The sequence below is a fragment of the Rhamphochromis sp. 'chilingali' genome, assembly GCF_963969265.1.
Source record: "Rhamphochromis sp. 'chilingali' genome assembly, chromosome: 22".
NCBI lineage: Eukaryota > Metazoa > Chordata > Actinopteri > Cichliformes > Cichlidae > Rhamphochromis > Rhamphochromis sp. 'chilingali'.
The window spans coordinates 13,727,728-13,744,721 of NC_137950.1; the positions used below are offsets into that span (position 1 = coordinate 13,727,728).

Below are 16,994 nucleotides of genomic sequence, written 5' to 3' on the forward strand. Positions count from 1 at the left end.
GAGCACCCCACAGCGGAGCAAGTTTGCTTCACCTCATTCAGAAACTGAGCTCAGCTTAGATAGATTTGATAGAAAAATTCCTTCACTTTAACAAAATCAAATTGGCTCGCAGGCAGCCAACTCTATTTGATATTCACTGGATCAGTGTTTCACTACAAGCTGCACACAAATGTACCGACACCAACCTACAGCTGGAGTCTGCGTTTTGTCTGCCAAGTATGTTTTCATACCAGAGAGCTGACTCGGTATGTTCCTTTCAGATATATGTCCCAAGTGCACGCACATGATAAGAAACGTATCAGCTGGCACTCAGGCAGGCAGCAAGAATTTTGAGTAAACATTATGTTGAGGTCATGGGATTCTGTATAGTTGCTGCGTAGTTAGTTAATGTTTGTTGTCAAGGCTTTGAGGAAACGTGTGTTTTGCAAAAAAATTTCAAGCTCAGCTAGACAAACTGTCATAGAGCCTGAATGACACTTGCGCTACGGTAACTGACAGGCCATCTGTCATTTAATATCTCTGAAGTGCTGACTGACTCGCTTTATATTTCTGCTCGGTCCTGTGTCAGACTTCATTTATTAGACAGCAGGTTAAATGCTTGAATTGTGGGAAGCTGACATTTTTGGCACGTTTTTAGATAAGAATAAAAATCACAATGCCTGCACTGTACAGAAGAACTGACACTGTACTATAAGACAAATACGGTGAGTACTACAAATGCAAAAATTAAAATGTTAAAGTGGTCAGTCATTAAGGAGCTAGGCTACCAACAGCAGCCACAGTTTCTGTGCTGATAACATCCTTTTTTTTTTCTTTTTTTTTTTGTGGCCATGCTTATGTTTGTGTTGAATGAGTAAATCAGGAGCACTGCGCCTCTAATGGCCAGTGGCGATTCCACACCTTCCCCTCAGGCCCTGGGCTCGGGGCCAACCTTGGAAAGGCAGTGCTAATGACTGTCGCACAAAGGCCAAATGTCTCACAGCGAGGCAGGGAGAGACTGGCAAGATTCTCCTCGTTTGATCTCGCATTAGAGTTCAGTATGTATAATGAATCCAAGTAGCCAGAGCCATAGGTGGCCTTAGACACAGTTATCAGTGATTTTGTAGCATTTCTTAAAGCCTTTCTGACATCTCTTGTATCCAGGGTGCTGTAGATACTGATCATCTTGACTATGTTTGCTGTTTGTAGGTACTCTTATCTAAACCCTGAAGACTTCCTTGTAGACACCTGAGTTGTGGAAGTTAATTTACTCTTTTTATGCAATATTACAGACTTGCTCATTTTCCACTAAGACATTTTATACTTGTACTCTTTATAACAGTCTGCTGAAACTTTGATTGTCTGACACCCAGTGAAGTGTTGAGAAATCACCGCAGGGTTATAGATGTTTTTACTTAAGTGAAATTCCAGTTTCAGAGAAACCACTTTATGGGCAGCAGGCTTCATTGAGGGCCTCATTGCAGAAAGATAGGCTTTCTAGAGGTGAGGGTGCTCTTCTATTCTCTTCCTCTTCAGTGTAAGCTACTGGCTGACTGCCCAGGTCTGCGACACAGAGGAGCTGAAGTGGGCACTTTTAGACCAGCTCCAGTGAGCACAGGGCCAAGGACAAAAGGTGTGTGCATGTGTCTGTGTGTATGTGTGTGCGTGCTGCACACTTTTGTTAGTGACTGGAACATGTACATTAAAAACATCCTTTTAAGTATGGTCCAGGGATCACAGGCTATAGTACTTCATCCTCTGCTGCACGCATGTATTGTACATATAGTCCTGTGCAAGTCTTGACCCACCCCTCAATTCTTTATATAGTTTGTTTCCAAGCAGCCAGACTTTATTTAAATGTTTTAAAAAAATGGGTTAAGCCGTAGTTCTCCAGGCCTGTGAATCATTCTTCCTCTTACATTGCAGAGTTACAGGAATCCTGGTTTCATTTATGTTTGAACAGCTCTGAACATGACCTCTGATCGAAAGTCCTCAAATGCTACAGGAGTACTTTTTATAGGTTCCTGTTAATATTGAAACTCTTAATGTCTCTTGTCACCTGTACAAAAAAGCCAAAGAGAACACAAATTGATAGGCATGTAATAGTATTTTTGCACCAACAAGGTGTTTATTGAAAGAGCTGAAATTGTGTGCCACAAAATGTGTCCTTAAATGATTTGGGGAAACTGCACAAGTGGTGGGCAAAAGAAAAGGTAGCCGGCCTTTAAAAAATAAAGATTTGAAAATTTGGCTTAAATTATTGTCAGTTTGTACAACTGGTGAGTGTCTCCACTTATTTGTACAACATGGCGGAGGCTCTGTCATGGTTTGGGGCTGCATTTTACCCAGTGGTGTTGGGGATCCCGTCAAAACTGATTCAATTATGAACACACTGAAGGACTATCAGATTTTGAACAACAATTCAATTTCCATCGGGAAAGTATCTCAATTGACAACAGCTTGACCATGATCCCAAACAAACTACCAGTACAATAACATCATACCTGGATGGAAAAACACATGAGTCATGGATCGGCCTCCCCAGAGCCCAGACTTCAGCATTATTGAAGCAGTGAGGGATCATCTGGACAGAGAACAGAACAAAAGGCAGAAACATCCAAAGAAGAGCTTTGATTGTCCTTCAAGAAGTCTGGAGAACTATTCCTGAAGACTACTAAAAAAAACAAAAGCTTGACTAAGAAAGTTCAGACTTGGTTGAAGAATAAAGGTGCTTCTTAGAATTGTACAAACTCTGATTTTGATTTATATATAGTATTTCCATGTGTGTTTGAATATGCAATAAGTGAAGGGTAGCTCAAAACTTTTGAAAAGTACTGTACTGGGTGTGCACATAGTACAGTCAAAATGCATTGAGAACCCCAATTGAGAGGTTATAGTTGTTCATCACACCGTACTGGGTGAGAGGTAAATACCGCTTCTTATAACTAGTATCAATAAGATAATTTTAAAAAATCCTTGAGGCTGATCACTTTAATAAAAAGCTTTCATGGTGTCAGCTAAAGATGGAAATATAATGAATCTGTGATCCCTGTGCTCCAGTGAGAACCACATCAATTGCTTTGACAAATTCTCCACGTGGCTGACACTGCAACTTTGCTCTCTTGCTGTAGATGAAAGAGGCCTGACAGTTATAAATGTCCACAGGGTAGAATCTGTCATCAAACATGAGGTGTTGACACTTGTTGTCGTCATTGATGTTTGCGGCACTCAGATACGCAGACCTTTAGAGAGCCAAACATGATGTAAACATGTGCCATCCCAGCTGGCACAGTGCTGCCACTTAATTCAACTACTTTTAGCATAGCTGCTGAAGGTGCGGAGACAGGGCTGTAGTCTCAGGACACACCACAGACCTTTATTTTCTTTTTTTCTTTTTTTTGTGGTTAGATGAACAATGTCAGTTATGTCCTTAATATTATTACTCAATGAACATTACTTCATTGGCACCCCTTTTTTGTTAGTGGCTAGAAGGGCACTTAATATTGCAGAGCAGCCATGAAGACATTGCAGATAAATGCAGTGATAAAAGCGTTTGTGTGCTTTTAAAGAAAAAGTGTGTTCTATGTTTTGTTTATCATTAGAAGGCTGAATTTACTCCTTACAGTGTGGACTTCAGGGGTGCTAAAGGCTACTATTTGCTTCTGCTTCTATAGTTTTGCTATCCTGAGAAAACACACAAATGTAGGTGGACAATAAAACTAGCAGCAGTGCTGCATCTATGGATAAATATAGCTAGATGCCTGCATTCATGCAAGCATACAACCAAGCAGCGAGGACCCACACACTCAAGAGACAACTAAAGTAACACGTTCACATTTCTTCCTGCTTGTCATTTCCCTCTTTACCTCTGGGAGAAGGGATGACAAGAGGAACAGACATTGCGCTGGGAGCAAGAGGTCGTCTGTAAGAGGTCCCCCTGGGATCTGGGGATTCGCTTGATTTGAAAGGTTTAATGAAGTTGAACTAAAGGCAGTTGGCTGGCCGTGACACATGGCACTTCAGGGGAGAGGAGCAGGACCCAGGCACTCCAAACTGCCGTGTCAGCAACAAGGAATTATCAGAATATGCTTTTATAGAAAAAGTTTGTTTTACATCGAGTCTCAGATCTCACTATAACTTCTGTATGCCCAGCTGTTTGTCTGTTTTTCACCTGCCTTGACAGTCATTTATCCAGTCCACTTTGTGGGTGCATTGGTGGGGACTTTAGCAATTGCACTACTGAGTTTAAGGTCATTGGTTCTCATGTTTTGGCTAAAGGTTGTCCTGTGTTACCATTGTTTCCAGTACACTTACTGCTACCTGCTACACACTGTGGGTGTGGTGTTTGTTTGGCGTCACAATTAAGTGCCAAACCCCTACCCCAACCTAGAGCTTGCAATCCTGTGACTGTAGAGCAGCTGTCTTCCTGGTTTGCTTGATATGCACCTGGAGTTCTCCCTTTTTTATTTGGGCTATTTTTAAAGCTAATAAATTGTCAGGTGTTTTAGATTACTTTTAATTATGATTCATTTGCCCAATTAGAACCTGACCGATATTTTTAAGACCAATACCATTGGTCTATAAATGAAAAAAAGCAACAAATGCATTATTGCAATGGGAATGCAGAGCTGAAGTACAAAAATGTCTGCTCTGATTGTAAAGGTTTCAGGCTCGTGCCCTAAACGAAATCTTTTAACACAGCACATGTAGTTCTCCAACCAAAATATCACACAGAAGATCAACAAGCTTCAGTGACTTTGAGGGCAACATGTTCTCTGCTGGGGTCAATGTGAAAAACACTGAAGTATCCTAGCTCTTGGCACCTTCCCCTCAGCTATCCTAGAATCCCCACATTACCTTCTCTGTTGGTGTTCACACATGAGCAGCCTGAGTGACACTGACATTTATGGGTTTGTCCAGATAGAAACCGTGTCCGTCCCTTGGGGCTGTCCCTCTTCAATCCGCCCCCACCCCAACCCTCTCTGCTGCACAGTTGGAAGTATCCGACTGTGCTGCCTTCCCTCCAAGCCCCTAATATACCCTCTATCAATAAGTCAGATTGACTGAACTGCAGGCACTCAGAAAGGATTGTACACACGTCAATCCACAGTAACAGACTCCTTTTTAGGTTTTAGTTTGCGAGAGGTGGAAAGAAACCGAGGGGCCCGAATAGATGGATTTCTTTCTGTGCTGTTTTCTCTGTTTGAGTCCTCTTAAGATATGTGGATAGTAGCGAGCTTTAAATTTGCTGTAACTCCAGTGGCATGAATGACTTGCCATTTAAAATATGCCTGAGTCATAAGCGCTGTGAGAATTAATAGACTCATCCATTTGAGATTCATTTGGGCAAGAGATTGACGTGACCTTAAGTTGCTCCCATCTACCCTGCATTAACATTCACTGAGAGGGGAGAGAGCCGCTAATATGAAGTGGAAAAGATTGTGTGTGTGTGTGTGTGTGTGTGTGTGTGTGTGTGTGTGTGTGTGTGTGTGTTCTCTGTTTTGTTTTGTTTTTTTGTTTTTTTTTCTTTTTTCCCCTCCTCCTCTCTCTCGCCTGTGTTTTAGTGAGTGTCAGTTAGGGAAACTCAAGCAACACTGTCCTAGTATTCTGAGGCGATAGCAGCCTCCTCTCCTCTCTTCTCGCTCCTCCTCACTGTGCGCTGTCTCCCTGGCTCTAATCAGGTGGCCATTGTGTATGGATTTACTGCCCTCAGTGCCCCCAGGAGGGAGATTTGATTTTTTTCCCCTTTCCCCCCCTGCACTGACTAATCTTTCCCTCTTGCGCTGTATTTTTCTATTCTACTCTTTCTGCCTCTCCTCGTCTTGCGTTTTCTGGGTTGTTTTTGCTGTTTGCTCTTTTCTTCCTTTACGTGATCACCCTGAATTCTCTGGCTTTTTCCATAAGAAAAATCTTGTCACGTTTCCTTCTCTTCTCCCTTGCTCTGCTGACACTTTAAGCTTCGCTTGACTGAAATAGCTTGCGCGTTTATGCAGCAATATAGTTAATATGCATCTATTTTTGCCAAGCACTTATATGGCAAAATGTATTACTGACTGATTTGTTTGGTTCATTCTGTTCTGACTCATTGTTTTTTCTCCTTTTTTTTCCCAGCCACTCTCACTCTCCAGGCTCCATGGCAGCAGCGGTGCAAGGCAGTGAGTGGTCATGTGGGCGCTGTACTTTCTTAAATGCCGGTGCAGCACCTCGCTGTTCTATCTGTGAGGCGCCACGCCAGAAACCCGACCTCAACCAGATCCTGCGCCTCAGCAGCACTGAGGAACACCGCTGGACCTGTCCCCGCTGTACCCTCAATAACCCGCAGGGATCTGGAGCCTGCTCGGTCTGTGGCTTTGGTCCATCACCCGCCACTCACACACCTCCTACGACCACCATAGCTGCCACTGCCAATGGTCTCCCTTCTGCTCCCACTGAGCCCCCAACACCCACGATCACCCCCACAGTGCTACTTGAGCCCCATGGACAGCATCCAGCTAAGGAGGAAGTGTTTCGGCGGTCTGAGAGCAATGGAGAGGTGGGTGGTCAGGAGGGTCAGCAGGCGGGCTGGGCTTGTCCTCGGTGCACACTTCACAACACCCCTGTGGCGCTTTCATGCTCAGCCTGTGGTGGGCCTAGAAAACTGTCTCTGCCTAAAATCCCCCCAGAAGCGCTGGTAGTGCCTGAGGTGCGCACGCCAGTATTGGGCTTTCCTGTTCACACAGCCGCTTCGGCCCCGCTACTGATTGACCTAACAGATGACTCCCCCCCAGCCCCGCCCTGTGATCCTCAAGAAGCTCCCCATGTGTCTTCACAGGCCCTCGCCTCCACCTTTACTTCATTCTCCTCCCTCCAGAACAATCCTGTGCCTCGCAGCAGGCGAGAGGTACCGCCTCCGGGACGCCCACCGAACCCAGGAACCAACACTCCCAGCCCCACTTCCCCTTCAGCTGCCAGTGTGCCACCCCAACCTGGCCCACAGAGGCCAGCTAAGCCCAAGCACGCCCAGCCCCAGGAACCTTCTTACCCCAGCAAGCGCCTCAGTATCTTGGAGGAAGAAGAGTCTCAGCACCACCCACTGACGCCCCACCTACCTGTTGCTTCCACATCAGCCTCTACCTGGAAGTGCCCTAGCTGCTCCGTGGCCAACCAAGGCAGCTCAGCGAAGTGCGAGACCTGCAGATCGTCAAGGGGTGGTGCTGACCTCATCGACCTAGTAGGCTGTGAAACCGTACGTTTTACCCCAGCAAGCCCCTCGAGCCCGGACTTTAGCACATGGGCCTGCTCTAAGTGCACCTTGCGCAACCCTACAGGTGCTCCCAAGTGCTCAGCTTGTGGTTCTTCAAAGCTGCATGGCTTCCAGGAGCAGCAGGTGCCTCTACCCCGCTGCTGTACACATTGTGGCCTCCCAGTGGGGCCTGGTACTGCATCTTGCTCCTGCACACCTTCCTCTTCTTCATCATCCTCAGGTCATAAAATACGTAAACAGGCCCGGGGCTTTCCTTCATCCTCTTCTGCCGTTGCCTCCTCTGGTTCTTCTTCGTCCTCCACCTCATCTAGCCTCCAGGAGAAGGTAGGACAGTGGAGCTGTCCAGCATGCACGCTGCTCAATGATATCAAAGCCAAGAACTGCGCAGCATGCCACACACCCCAGCAGTACCTCACCCTTCGCAAGGTGGTTAAACCTCTGAAGAGAAGGGAGAGCATGCATGTAGAGGCGCGACGACGGAATGATGAGGGCGAGGCAAAGGAGCTTTGGGAGAACATAGTCAGCTTCTGCCGGGAGGTAAGAGAAAAATGTTGCTGTTAGTAATTATTGAGAATTTGAGGCTGCTTCTGGAGTGTGGTTGTACACTATTCGTTCTAGTTCCTTTGAGTTAGTCATGTCATGAGTCAACTTTTTTTTTTTTTTCTTACTTTGCATGCATGTGAATGTCCTGACTTTGAGACATCAAAGGCTGCTTAATTTCAATGTGTAATGCATCAGAGGGAACACATTGCCTTTCAGAGCACAGTTCTCTCATTGTATTTCCTCTTTTTGTGCTGTCATTGTTCCCACTACTTTAATATCTCTAATTTCAGAGAAATGTCAATAGGTTTTGTTATTGCCATGTTTCTGCTTGCTTCCTTAGCTGGGTTTTTAACGACCACACAGTGAATCTTTACCACCTAAATGAACTACGGATATGGAGAGTCTAATGTTTATAACCAGATTACCTCTGGCCCTCAGCTGCAGTGAAGTCACTTCACAGAATTTTGAAATTCTGTTTGACGACTGTGACTCTTGTGTCAGGAGGATTGCATTATTTTGGTTTGATTGTGTCTTTTGATTGTTCTGATTGTTATGTTCAAGCAGCAATCTCCAAGGCTGAAAATGAAGCCAAGGTGGAAGTGCCAAAAACAGTTTCTGTAATGGCCACTTGAGGATTGCTCCAAAATGAGTCCATTCTAGTAAATTCTCTTATTAAATTGCCCAACAGCAGAAGTCAATCTTTTTGGTATCAAAACATGTTTTGGTCACAACAGTTGTATTGCTGTGCTCCCCCACCCCCCCAATTGTTTCACCAGTTTATTAGGACTCACTGTAACTGATGCGTCTCCTTTGACTGACAGGTGGATGCTGTTTCAGCTTTAAGCTAGGCATCTCCTCAGCTAATACGAGCCCCTGAACTGGACTTGCAAACCATGTTTGTGGTGTTGGTCTCTTTAAGAGTATTTTTCTATGCAATTATTAGGCAAATATTATTTTAATCACACTAACAGCATTCTAGTTCCCAAAATCCAAAAATGCCATTGTACAAAATGATAACTCTTCATTGCTGGAACTTGAACCAATGGGTGATGTCCATCTTTTTTTTTCTGTCCAGCTGTAGCTTAGTTTGTATTTTGGAGAGATTTTACACTGCTTAATGAAATATATTTCCTTTCACTGTGTCGGAGCAGACCTCTCAGTAAGAGATAAGAAATATCATTATGAATGTAATTTCCTTTTAAAACAAAACTAAGTACTTTAATTTTACCAAGGTCGGGACAGACAGCAAGAAGTCCTTCTATAGCACACTCAAAACAAATATCACACTGCAAAAAGTTAATTATGATGTTTTTACTGAATTGAAAAAGAACATACTTATAGTAATTATGTTTTTAAAGAGAATATCTCAACCCTCAACATAACTAGCTTAACAGGAGAGTTCAGCTAGCTTCTCCGTTGTAAATGTTGTGCCGAAAAACCTCTAGTTTGTGACAGGAATATTCTTTCTGGATTAAAATGACTTGATGTCATTCATTTTTGAAATATGATTGACAGATTAAAGATCAACAAGTCAATTTACAACAGTTTAATTACAGGCAGTCATTTTTTGGCAAATGCTAGAAATCACTTTTTGGTATGACACCAGATGATTGATGTTGTTTAGTTTTTCTCATCCCGAGCCTGAGTCTTCACCGTAGCCCAGGGCCTCATACCACTTATCTGTGCCATGATGTAAGCAACCCTGACATCGGTTCTTTATATCAAACTGGTTCAGGCTCACTTTATCTCTGCAGTGCCCAACCTTTGATAAGCCTGTATTATGTTATCATGGATAAGCTACTCAGGCCTATCAGAAAGGTTCATTTGAAACCATTTAAGACCGCCAGCACCTGCTCGGGAGACCGACCTGATTGGTCTAATTACACCTCAGGAAAATGAGGGCATTGCAGAATGTTAGACCGTTTAGATTCAGCTAAGTTTCCAGCCGGCTTTTATTCTGTGAATTTATTTGGGTGTCAGATGTGTGCCCATTTACTACACCAGCATGACACCTATCCTGCCATGTTTACAATAGCATAAAGTGAGCCTTCGAATGCATTATTAATGCCTTCTTTGAAAGTCACAGGGCTCACTGCTGCAAGCGTGGGAGGGAAGTTGGCTCGGTAGGAAGGAAGGATATCGGAGATCCCTCATCCCCACCTTCTCCTCTTCTAATTTCATCATTTAAGCTACGCTTTCTTTTATCGTCTGTCTTTTTCTCCTCAAATATTTTACGTCTGCCCTTTCTCGAGCTCTTCAAAGTACTTCATCTTCCTTTTATCCCATCTCCTTCCATCACATCTATCCCCACATGCTCATCCTGTTCTGCTAATACCTCAAAATACACTTTCCCCTTGCCACCCACTACACCCCTCCACCCCCATTCCACCCTCTCCACACGACTGCACTCTATTCTCCACTGTAGTAGTCAGTGTGAGCCTGGATGTGTGTGTGCGCATGTGTATTTGCTAAGGTGAACGTAGGGCTGGCCTATTTTTAGCAACGGAGTTGGAGTGGAGGGGAGCACAAATGATATACTTCCCTATAGTGAACGTAATCACTGACGGCATCAACTGCTGCATCTCGGGTTCACGGGCCAAAGAGATTAAGGTGGGGTAAATTGGTAAACAAGAGGTGCTAGTCTCTCTCATCCATCTCTGCCAAGGCACGAGCACTTGCCAAGCACCAAAATGCCAGTGGTGAAAATTTAATAATGATTAAAGCTTTTTGTTTAGGCTGTAACAGGATGTGCAGTACAGTTTGACAGCAAGAATGGAGGGACCGCTTCAGAGCACCTGTTTTTTCTCTGCTGTTTTGTAACTGGACCAAACTGGAACTGGAGTTTGTTTTTGTTTTTTATAAAAAATATTCTCCGCTCACCTGAGTGTGGTTGCTTTCTCTTGCCTCTTTTGCTTTTTTGACTCTTCCTGATTGGTTGTGAGGGTGAGAGGCACGTGTGCGTGTGCATGGTGCTAATGCCTGAGAGCAGTCTGCTTACTCACTGTGCCAAACAAATAAATGCTGCTAACAGCCATCAACTTAACTTGTGAACTGCTTTTTGCTGTTCCCTTTCCGTGCTATGCAATAAAACCAGGCCACATTGCAGCGGATTGTTCTTCTCTTTACTACTCTTCATACTACTTAGTTGCTTAATTTTGTGCCATATTATCAAGGACCTTCTTGCCAGGCTTGCGCTGCTTGTTACAGTATTGTGCATGGAAGGCTTTTTTTTTTCTTCTTCTTTTTCATAAAATATGCTTTCAAGATGCTAATTTTGTAGCTTGGGTATCAGAATGAGACTGACACAGCCTTGTATGGCTGCCAGTTCTGAGTCTGGAAATGATGGGAAAGCAGCTGGTTTTCCTAGCTCAGCACTGAGTTGGCTGATTGCAGTGTTTGCATGCTTACATGTGCACGGCGATGGAAACGGAGGTGGCAAGACAGCCAGCGAGAATTATCCTGTAGAGTCCACAACACCAGAATCCTGATTTAGGAAATTGCTTTATACGTGGTTATAATTCCTAATTTTACACTCTGCTGAAGTCAGATTGTTTAAACTTTGATGCTTGGATTGTAGAATATTCGATATGAGGAATTAATGCTAATTCAAGGTTAATCTCACATTAAATACACACTGCATCTTAATAGAGATGTGACGCAAGTTAAAAAGGGAAATACGATCTAAATTGCCTTTCTAAGGTGTTGAGCCTCCATTCTTTCCAAATATATATTTTTTATTTTTTATTTTTTTTTAACGATAATAACAGTGGAAAGTCTTGTGTAACACGTCTAAGGAGCCTTTAAATGAAACCAAATGCTTACAAGAACAGCACAATGGGTCTGCTGCTCCTCTCACTGTAGGGATCCCAGTCTGTCCCAGCTGTCATAGGGTGCTGGAGAAGTTGCCAGGTTAACGCATAGAATCAGACAACCATTCAGACTTTACATACATGCCCACAGCCAATTAACTTAACAAGCATGCCTTTAGACTGTGGAAGGATCCTATAGAGGCACAGGTAGAGCTCCACACAGAAGAGAAAAATGGTTGTTTTGAACCAAGAATGTAAGGATCAAACATTGATTTTAATTTTTTTGTTAGAGGATCATACAGATGATAAATTGAGTCCAGACTGCAGTGGATGGATACATAATCTGGTAGGTTTTGGTAGCGCAAATGCGCACATCAGTAGCAGCATTAAAGTGTGTCTGTGTAGGTTCCCTGTCATCCAGTTTATTGTAGTCTTAAGAGATTGGGGGGGGGGGGAAGAAGAAGACAAATAGATTAAAGTTTTAAAAGACATTTCACCTCTATTCCAAGAGGATACGAGCTACTTTTTTCAAGCTCTTCGGACCAACATTAAAATAATTCATATAATATTGTTTTCATTCTTAAAATAGAGACTATAGAACTGTAAATGTGAGGGTTTCCATACATTTCACATGAAGTAAAAAAGAAAATGTTTCCTGTTTTACATCAAGCTCAGAGGAAAATCAGCTCAACTGGGGTTAGAGCAGTTTGTATGTAACAAGTCAGACTCTTTAACCCTTGGTCGCTGATCATAGTTGTCTTTCTCATGTCTGTTAACATACAGACTGTATTCTTTGAATTGCATTAGTTGGAATTTCAGGATCTGTGTGTATGCAGGGACAAAGCTTTGATCTTCACCTCTGTGTTAAATTGATATCAACCGAAAAAAGCCTTGCGATAACAGCCTGCACATGGGTCACAAATAAACCTGTGAACTACAGAATCGATAAGCTACGTGACGACCTTGGATGGCCAGGGTGGTAAGGAAGCCTTCAAATGACTCTGTCTAGTAGCAAATGCTGCATCCAGGCTACAGAATTGGATTGTGGGGGATGGTTACCAATTGATTCGCTTCACTCTAACTGCCAGTGGGGTGCCCGCTTTACATCACCCCTCCGCCTGCCTTGCTATGCAACTGGCCGAGTCCACTTCTGACACGGCAGATGGGAAACTGGATAGGGGTTTGGCGTGTGTGGCTGTTTGCCATCTCAGGTTTGTACAGGAGAGTTTTAGATGGGCAGATAGTGTGTCAGGTTCGGTGTCTGGATCTGTTAAAGTATCCGTGTAGTTCTACTCCTGTGTACAGTAGCGGGGCAGTGTTAGAACCCATCATGTAATTTAAAATGCGGTGTACTCTGCAGGGGAATGTGCCAGAAAGCAAGAAGCTCCAAATGTTTGAAAGTGATTTGCATTTTTGTGCCACATCCTGGTTAGGAGAGTACAAGATGCCACAGTTGGGCTTTTACTGTGCACATAATAATCTCACGTGGAAAGTGGAAAGAATAACAAGTAAATGTGGAAGGCAGTAATTCACCCTCACTCAAAGCATAATCCAGGGCTTGTGTGATGGTCTGTACTGTCCTGCAAATCATGTGAAATTGCAGGATAGTTGGTTCTTTAAAAACTTGCATTAGCAGTTTGAAATGCTTCAGGTCCTCACACAAGATCCTTTTAAGAGTGATCATATTTTAAAATGGATTTTGGAGTTTAAAGATGAGGTGTTTTCATGTTCAGTAGTTTTCATGTTCAGTAGTTTCACTCCTTTGTCTCTCTGCCTTCTTTCGCTCTGTCTTTTCCTCCTCTTTCTCAGAATTCAGTGAACTTTGTGGATGACAGTTTTCCCCCCGGACCTCGATCTGTCGGCTTCCCAGAGGGCGACAGCGTCCAGCAGCGAATCAAAAAGTGGCTGCGTCCCCACGAGATCAACTGCAGCAATTTCAAAGACCGAGGAGTCAAGTGGTCCGTGTTCCGCACACCAAGGCCCTCGGACATCCTCCAAGGACTTCTTGGAAACTGCTGGTAAGCTGATACACCTGAACATAAGAACACACAGGACACTGATCGTTTAAGATAACCTTATAAAAAACCAAAACAAAAAAGGCGTTGTTGATTCATGGTTTGATTGGAGACAAAATAGAATAGCAGCAGATCCTCAAAGCAACAGGAAATTTTTCATTCCGTTAAGTCTCTGTTCAGTTTCTGAGAAAGGTCAGAGGAATGCAAAGCAGACAACAGCCAACACTTCTCTGTGTGCGTCTGTCAGAGTCTGCTTTCAATGGACACTGCCGCTGTGAGCTAGAGATGGCGTGGCAGTGAAACAGTAATTGAAGAGGATTAAAGAGAGAAACTTAAAAAACAAAGCAAAAAAATCAAAGGAAAGAAGGTAAGCATGAAATGAAAGGTTGAGCACAGCAGACAGATGTACAGATACATGTGACAGGGAGATTATTCACAGTAATGTGGTCCTGGACACATGCTTTATCTCCCTGCCCTTGTTCTGGGTGCCCTTTGGGGTTTATGTGTGTGTATGCTGTTGTCATCCATCATCTTCCTGTAAGCATAAACGTACACACACACACACGCACACACACAAAATAACAACAAAGCACAGTCAGTCAGGAAGTTGTCCCCAGTACAACTTTTCGCTTCATCACCAGCGCACACAGCTTATCAAAAATAACCCTCCCCTGAGCAGAATCCTCTCACTCGAAACAGGATGTAACCCAAATTCTTTGTCATTGGCTTCGTCTCCCCCACTCTCTCACTCTCTCACACATGCTCACACTTGTCCTAATAAACCAACAAACAGCCCAGCTTCTGCCAGCCCAGCCAACCAGTGACGGCAGAAGAAAGTCGTGCCAGTCGCCTCTGTCCTTGAGTACGGCTGCAGTACAGGCCAACATCAGAGTTCACATTATGACGCGGCTAATTGGATTTTCATTGGATTCCTTTTGTTTTTTGGCCAATTTGTATTTCATCAGTGACTGAATGGGTTGATCGGCCGTGCTCAGCTGACACTTAAACAGATGGAATATAGCTTTAGTAATGCCGCCACACAAGAGCTTCACTCTATAAAATAATGTGCAGACTGAAAGCAGCATTCCTTTTATCTTTTCAGATATTGCTGCAGTACTGCCAGAGGCAAAAGTAGCTGCTCAATTTGACAATTTTTTTTTAAACTTTTTTGCTTTTTTTGTTGATAGAAGAATCAAACTAGTGCATGTACAGCAGTGAGTCTGCGGCGTGCAGAGGCAAATACCTTTAGCTCATTGTCCCCTCCAAAAAGACCTTTCTTTGCAGAGCCATTTCATTAATAGTGTTTAAAGATCTCTCTACATTTTCCGATGAACTAATGTACACTTTAAACTCTCTTCCCTTTCAAGTCGAGTCCTCATGTCCCCAGCTGTGATTCCCCAGTGTAAAGAATTACCATTTTCCACATCTATCTGGATTTTTGATTAGCTAATTTCTCTTGCAAGTTAATTAGAGGAAGCAAGCCTGTTTGTCTTTGCTGTGGGGTGTATTAAGAGTAATGGGGAGGTAACCAGAAGGCACAGAAGCTTGACTCATCAAATGTGATTGATTTTCAATGAGGGCTAATTATGTATATATGTATAAAAAAAAAAAAAGTCTTTCATAAGTGTTTGAGGCACTCTGTTCAGGAGAATGCTTTAATTCCACATTTAGACTTTAATAGCAGCTTCTCAGTTTTTTTCCATTCCTATCTAATCACATCAGTTGACGTTCCTAAACCATGTCTGTCTCTTTGACGGAAGACGGCGCTCATTCAGCCATTCACTTGTCCATCACACTCAGCTGATCATTTATGTGGTTTCTCTGCCTAATTCACATTTTCTTCGTGCCTCGTTTTAGTCGCGTCTGTCCGTCCTGATGTGACGTTTCATTTTCCAGTTCATTGATTTTTATCGGGTCTCTAGGTTCCTGAGTGCACTCGCTGTGCTGGCAGAGCGTCCAGAGCTCGTGGAGAGGGTGATGATCACCAGGACCATTTGTCCAGAGGGGGCTTACCAGGTTCGGCTATGTAAAGACGGGACCTGGACGACGGTGCTGGTGGACGACATGTTGCCCTGCGACGATTACGGCTACCTTCTGTTTTCCCAGGTAAGTGCAATGCAGAAAGGTGTTTATGCTGATACTGTAAACAGACAAGAGGGAATTTTAGATAGACATATACAAAATGGATAAATACTCAAACAACTGTCTGAAATTTTGGGGAAATAAATATTGCAGATCTGTGTATTAAGTTGGGAATTCTTAATACGCAAAAAATAAAGAAAAACATGATATGTCCCATATTAATTGCTCCAGATCTCTGAAACATGAGGGTAAATTACTGCCGGTGAGAACTGACAGATCCAAGACTTTGGTAAAGACCTTCTCATCCCTTAGTTTGACCCTGAAAACGAGTGCGTTTCGTGGGCAACTCTTAAAAAGAATTACATTTGACTTGGTGAACCCTGAAAAATAAGCAATTAATTAGTTCAAGTTAGTTGATTATGTATTTCTTATCACAAGCACATCTCAAAGGACCCCAGTGAAGAGAAGAATCTAATTAATGAACAGCCAACAATTACGGGTCAAATGAGGTACTGAATTATGCAACGAATAAAGCACAGGCAAATAAAAGCAGGCATTCATGCGTACGGGAGAGACACACTGCGACAGCGTGACACCTTATCTACACCTTATCATGACTCCAACAAACGTCATCTTTTCAAAGAAGACAAAGGAGCAAAACAAGAGGGTAGAAGTCGTGCTCGGTGAGGCAGTGACCTCTGAGCAAGCAAGAAATGCTGGAAAAACACTGCACATGCACATTAACAGATAAAAAAAGAGCAAATAAGAGATCCTACCTCTGTTATCAGGTTATCATTTTCATTGACCTTTAGATAGAGGAAACTAACCCAGAGACAACATCCTGCTCCCTTTCTCAATGAGTCATACTCAGGCTGATGTTTCCTCTCTTACTTTTTACAATCATTCCAGGCTCAGAGGAAGCAGTTATGGGTGGCGCTGATTGAGAAGGCCCTGGCCAAACTCCACGGTTCCTACTTTGCCCTGCAGGCAGGGCGTGCTATTGAGGGTCTGGCCACGCTGACAGGGGCTCCGTGTGACTCCCTCATGCTTCAGGTCAGCTCCACGAACCCGCGAGAGGAACCCATCGATACAGACCTCATCTGGGCCAAGATGCTTAGCTCCAAAGAGGCTGGGTAAGAGAGGGAGTAAAGGTGGTTCAGTTTAAAAGGAGCATATAAAATAATAAACCTTGTTTGAAAACACTTTGAACCAATATTCTCTGATCAAAACTACAAACAGGGGCACTACAAAGGTGGTGAATGCCAATTTAGAGCATGTGTCCATAATAAAAGTTGTGCCAGTCATCACTTTGATACACGAGCT

The 16,994-nt window shown here is 43.4% G+C and overlaps 1 protein-coding gene across 2 annotated transcripts in view; it reads left to right on the forward strand.

Annotated features, from left to right (window-relative positions):
• Positions 1-16,994, forward strand: part of capn15 (calpain 15) — a 45,500-nt gene that overhangs the window by 14,768 nt on the left and 13,738 nt on the right. For both annotated transcript variants that reach the window (XM_080872370.1, XM_080872369.1), the window contains exons 2-5: positions 6,091-7,759; positions 13,384-13,592; positions 15,512-15,695; positions 16,581-16,804. In XM_080872370.1, the coding sequence (XP_080728496.1) occupies positions 6,113-7,759; positions 13,384-13,592; positions 15,512-15,695; positions 16,581-16,804 (2,264 nt within the window). In that variant the 5' untranslated portion in view covers positions 6,091-6,112. The remainder of the gene's footprint in view (positions 1-6,090; positions 7,760-13,383; positions 13,593-15,511; positions 15,696-16,580; positions 16,805-16,994) is intronic.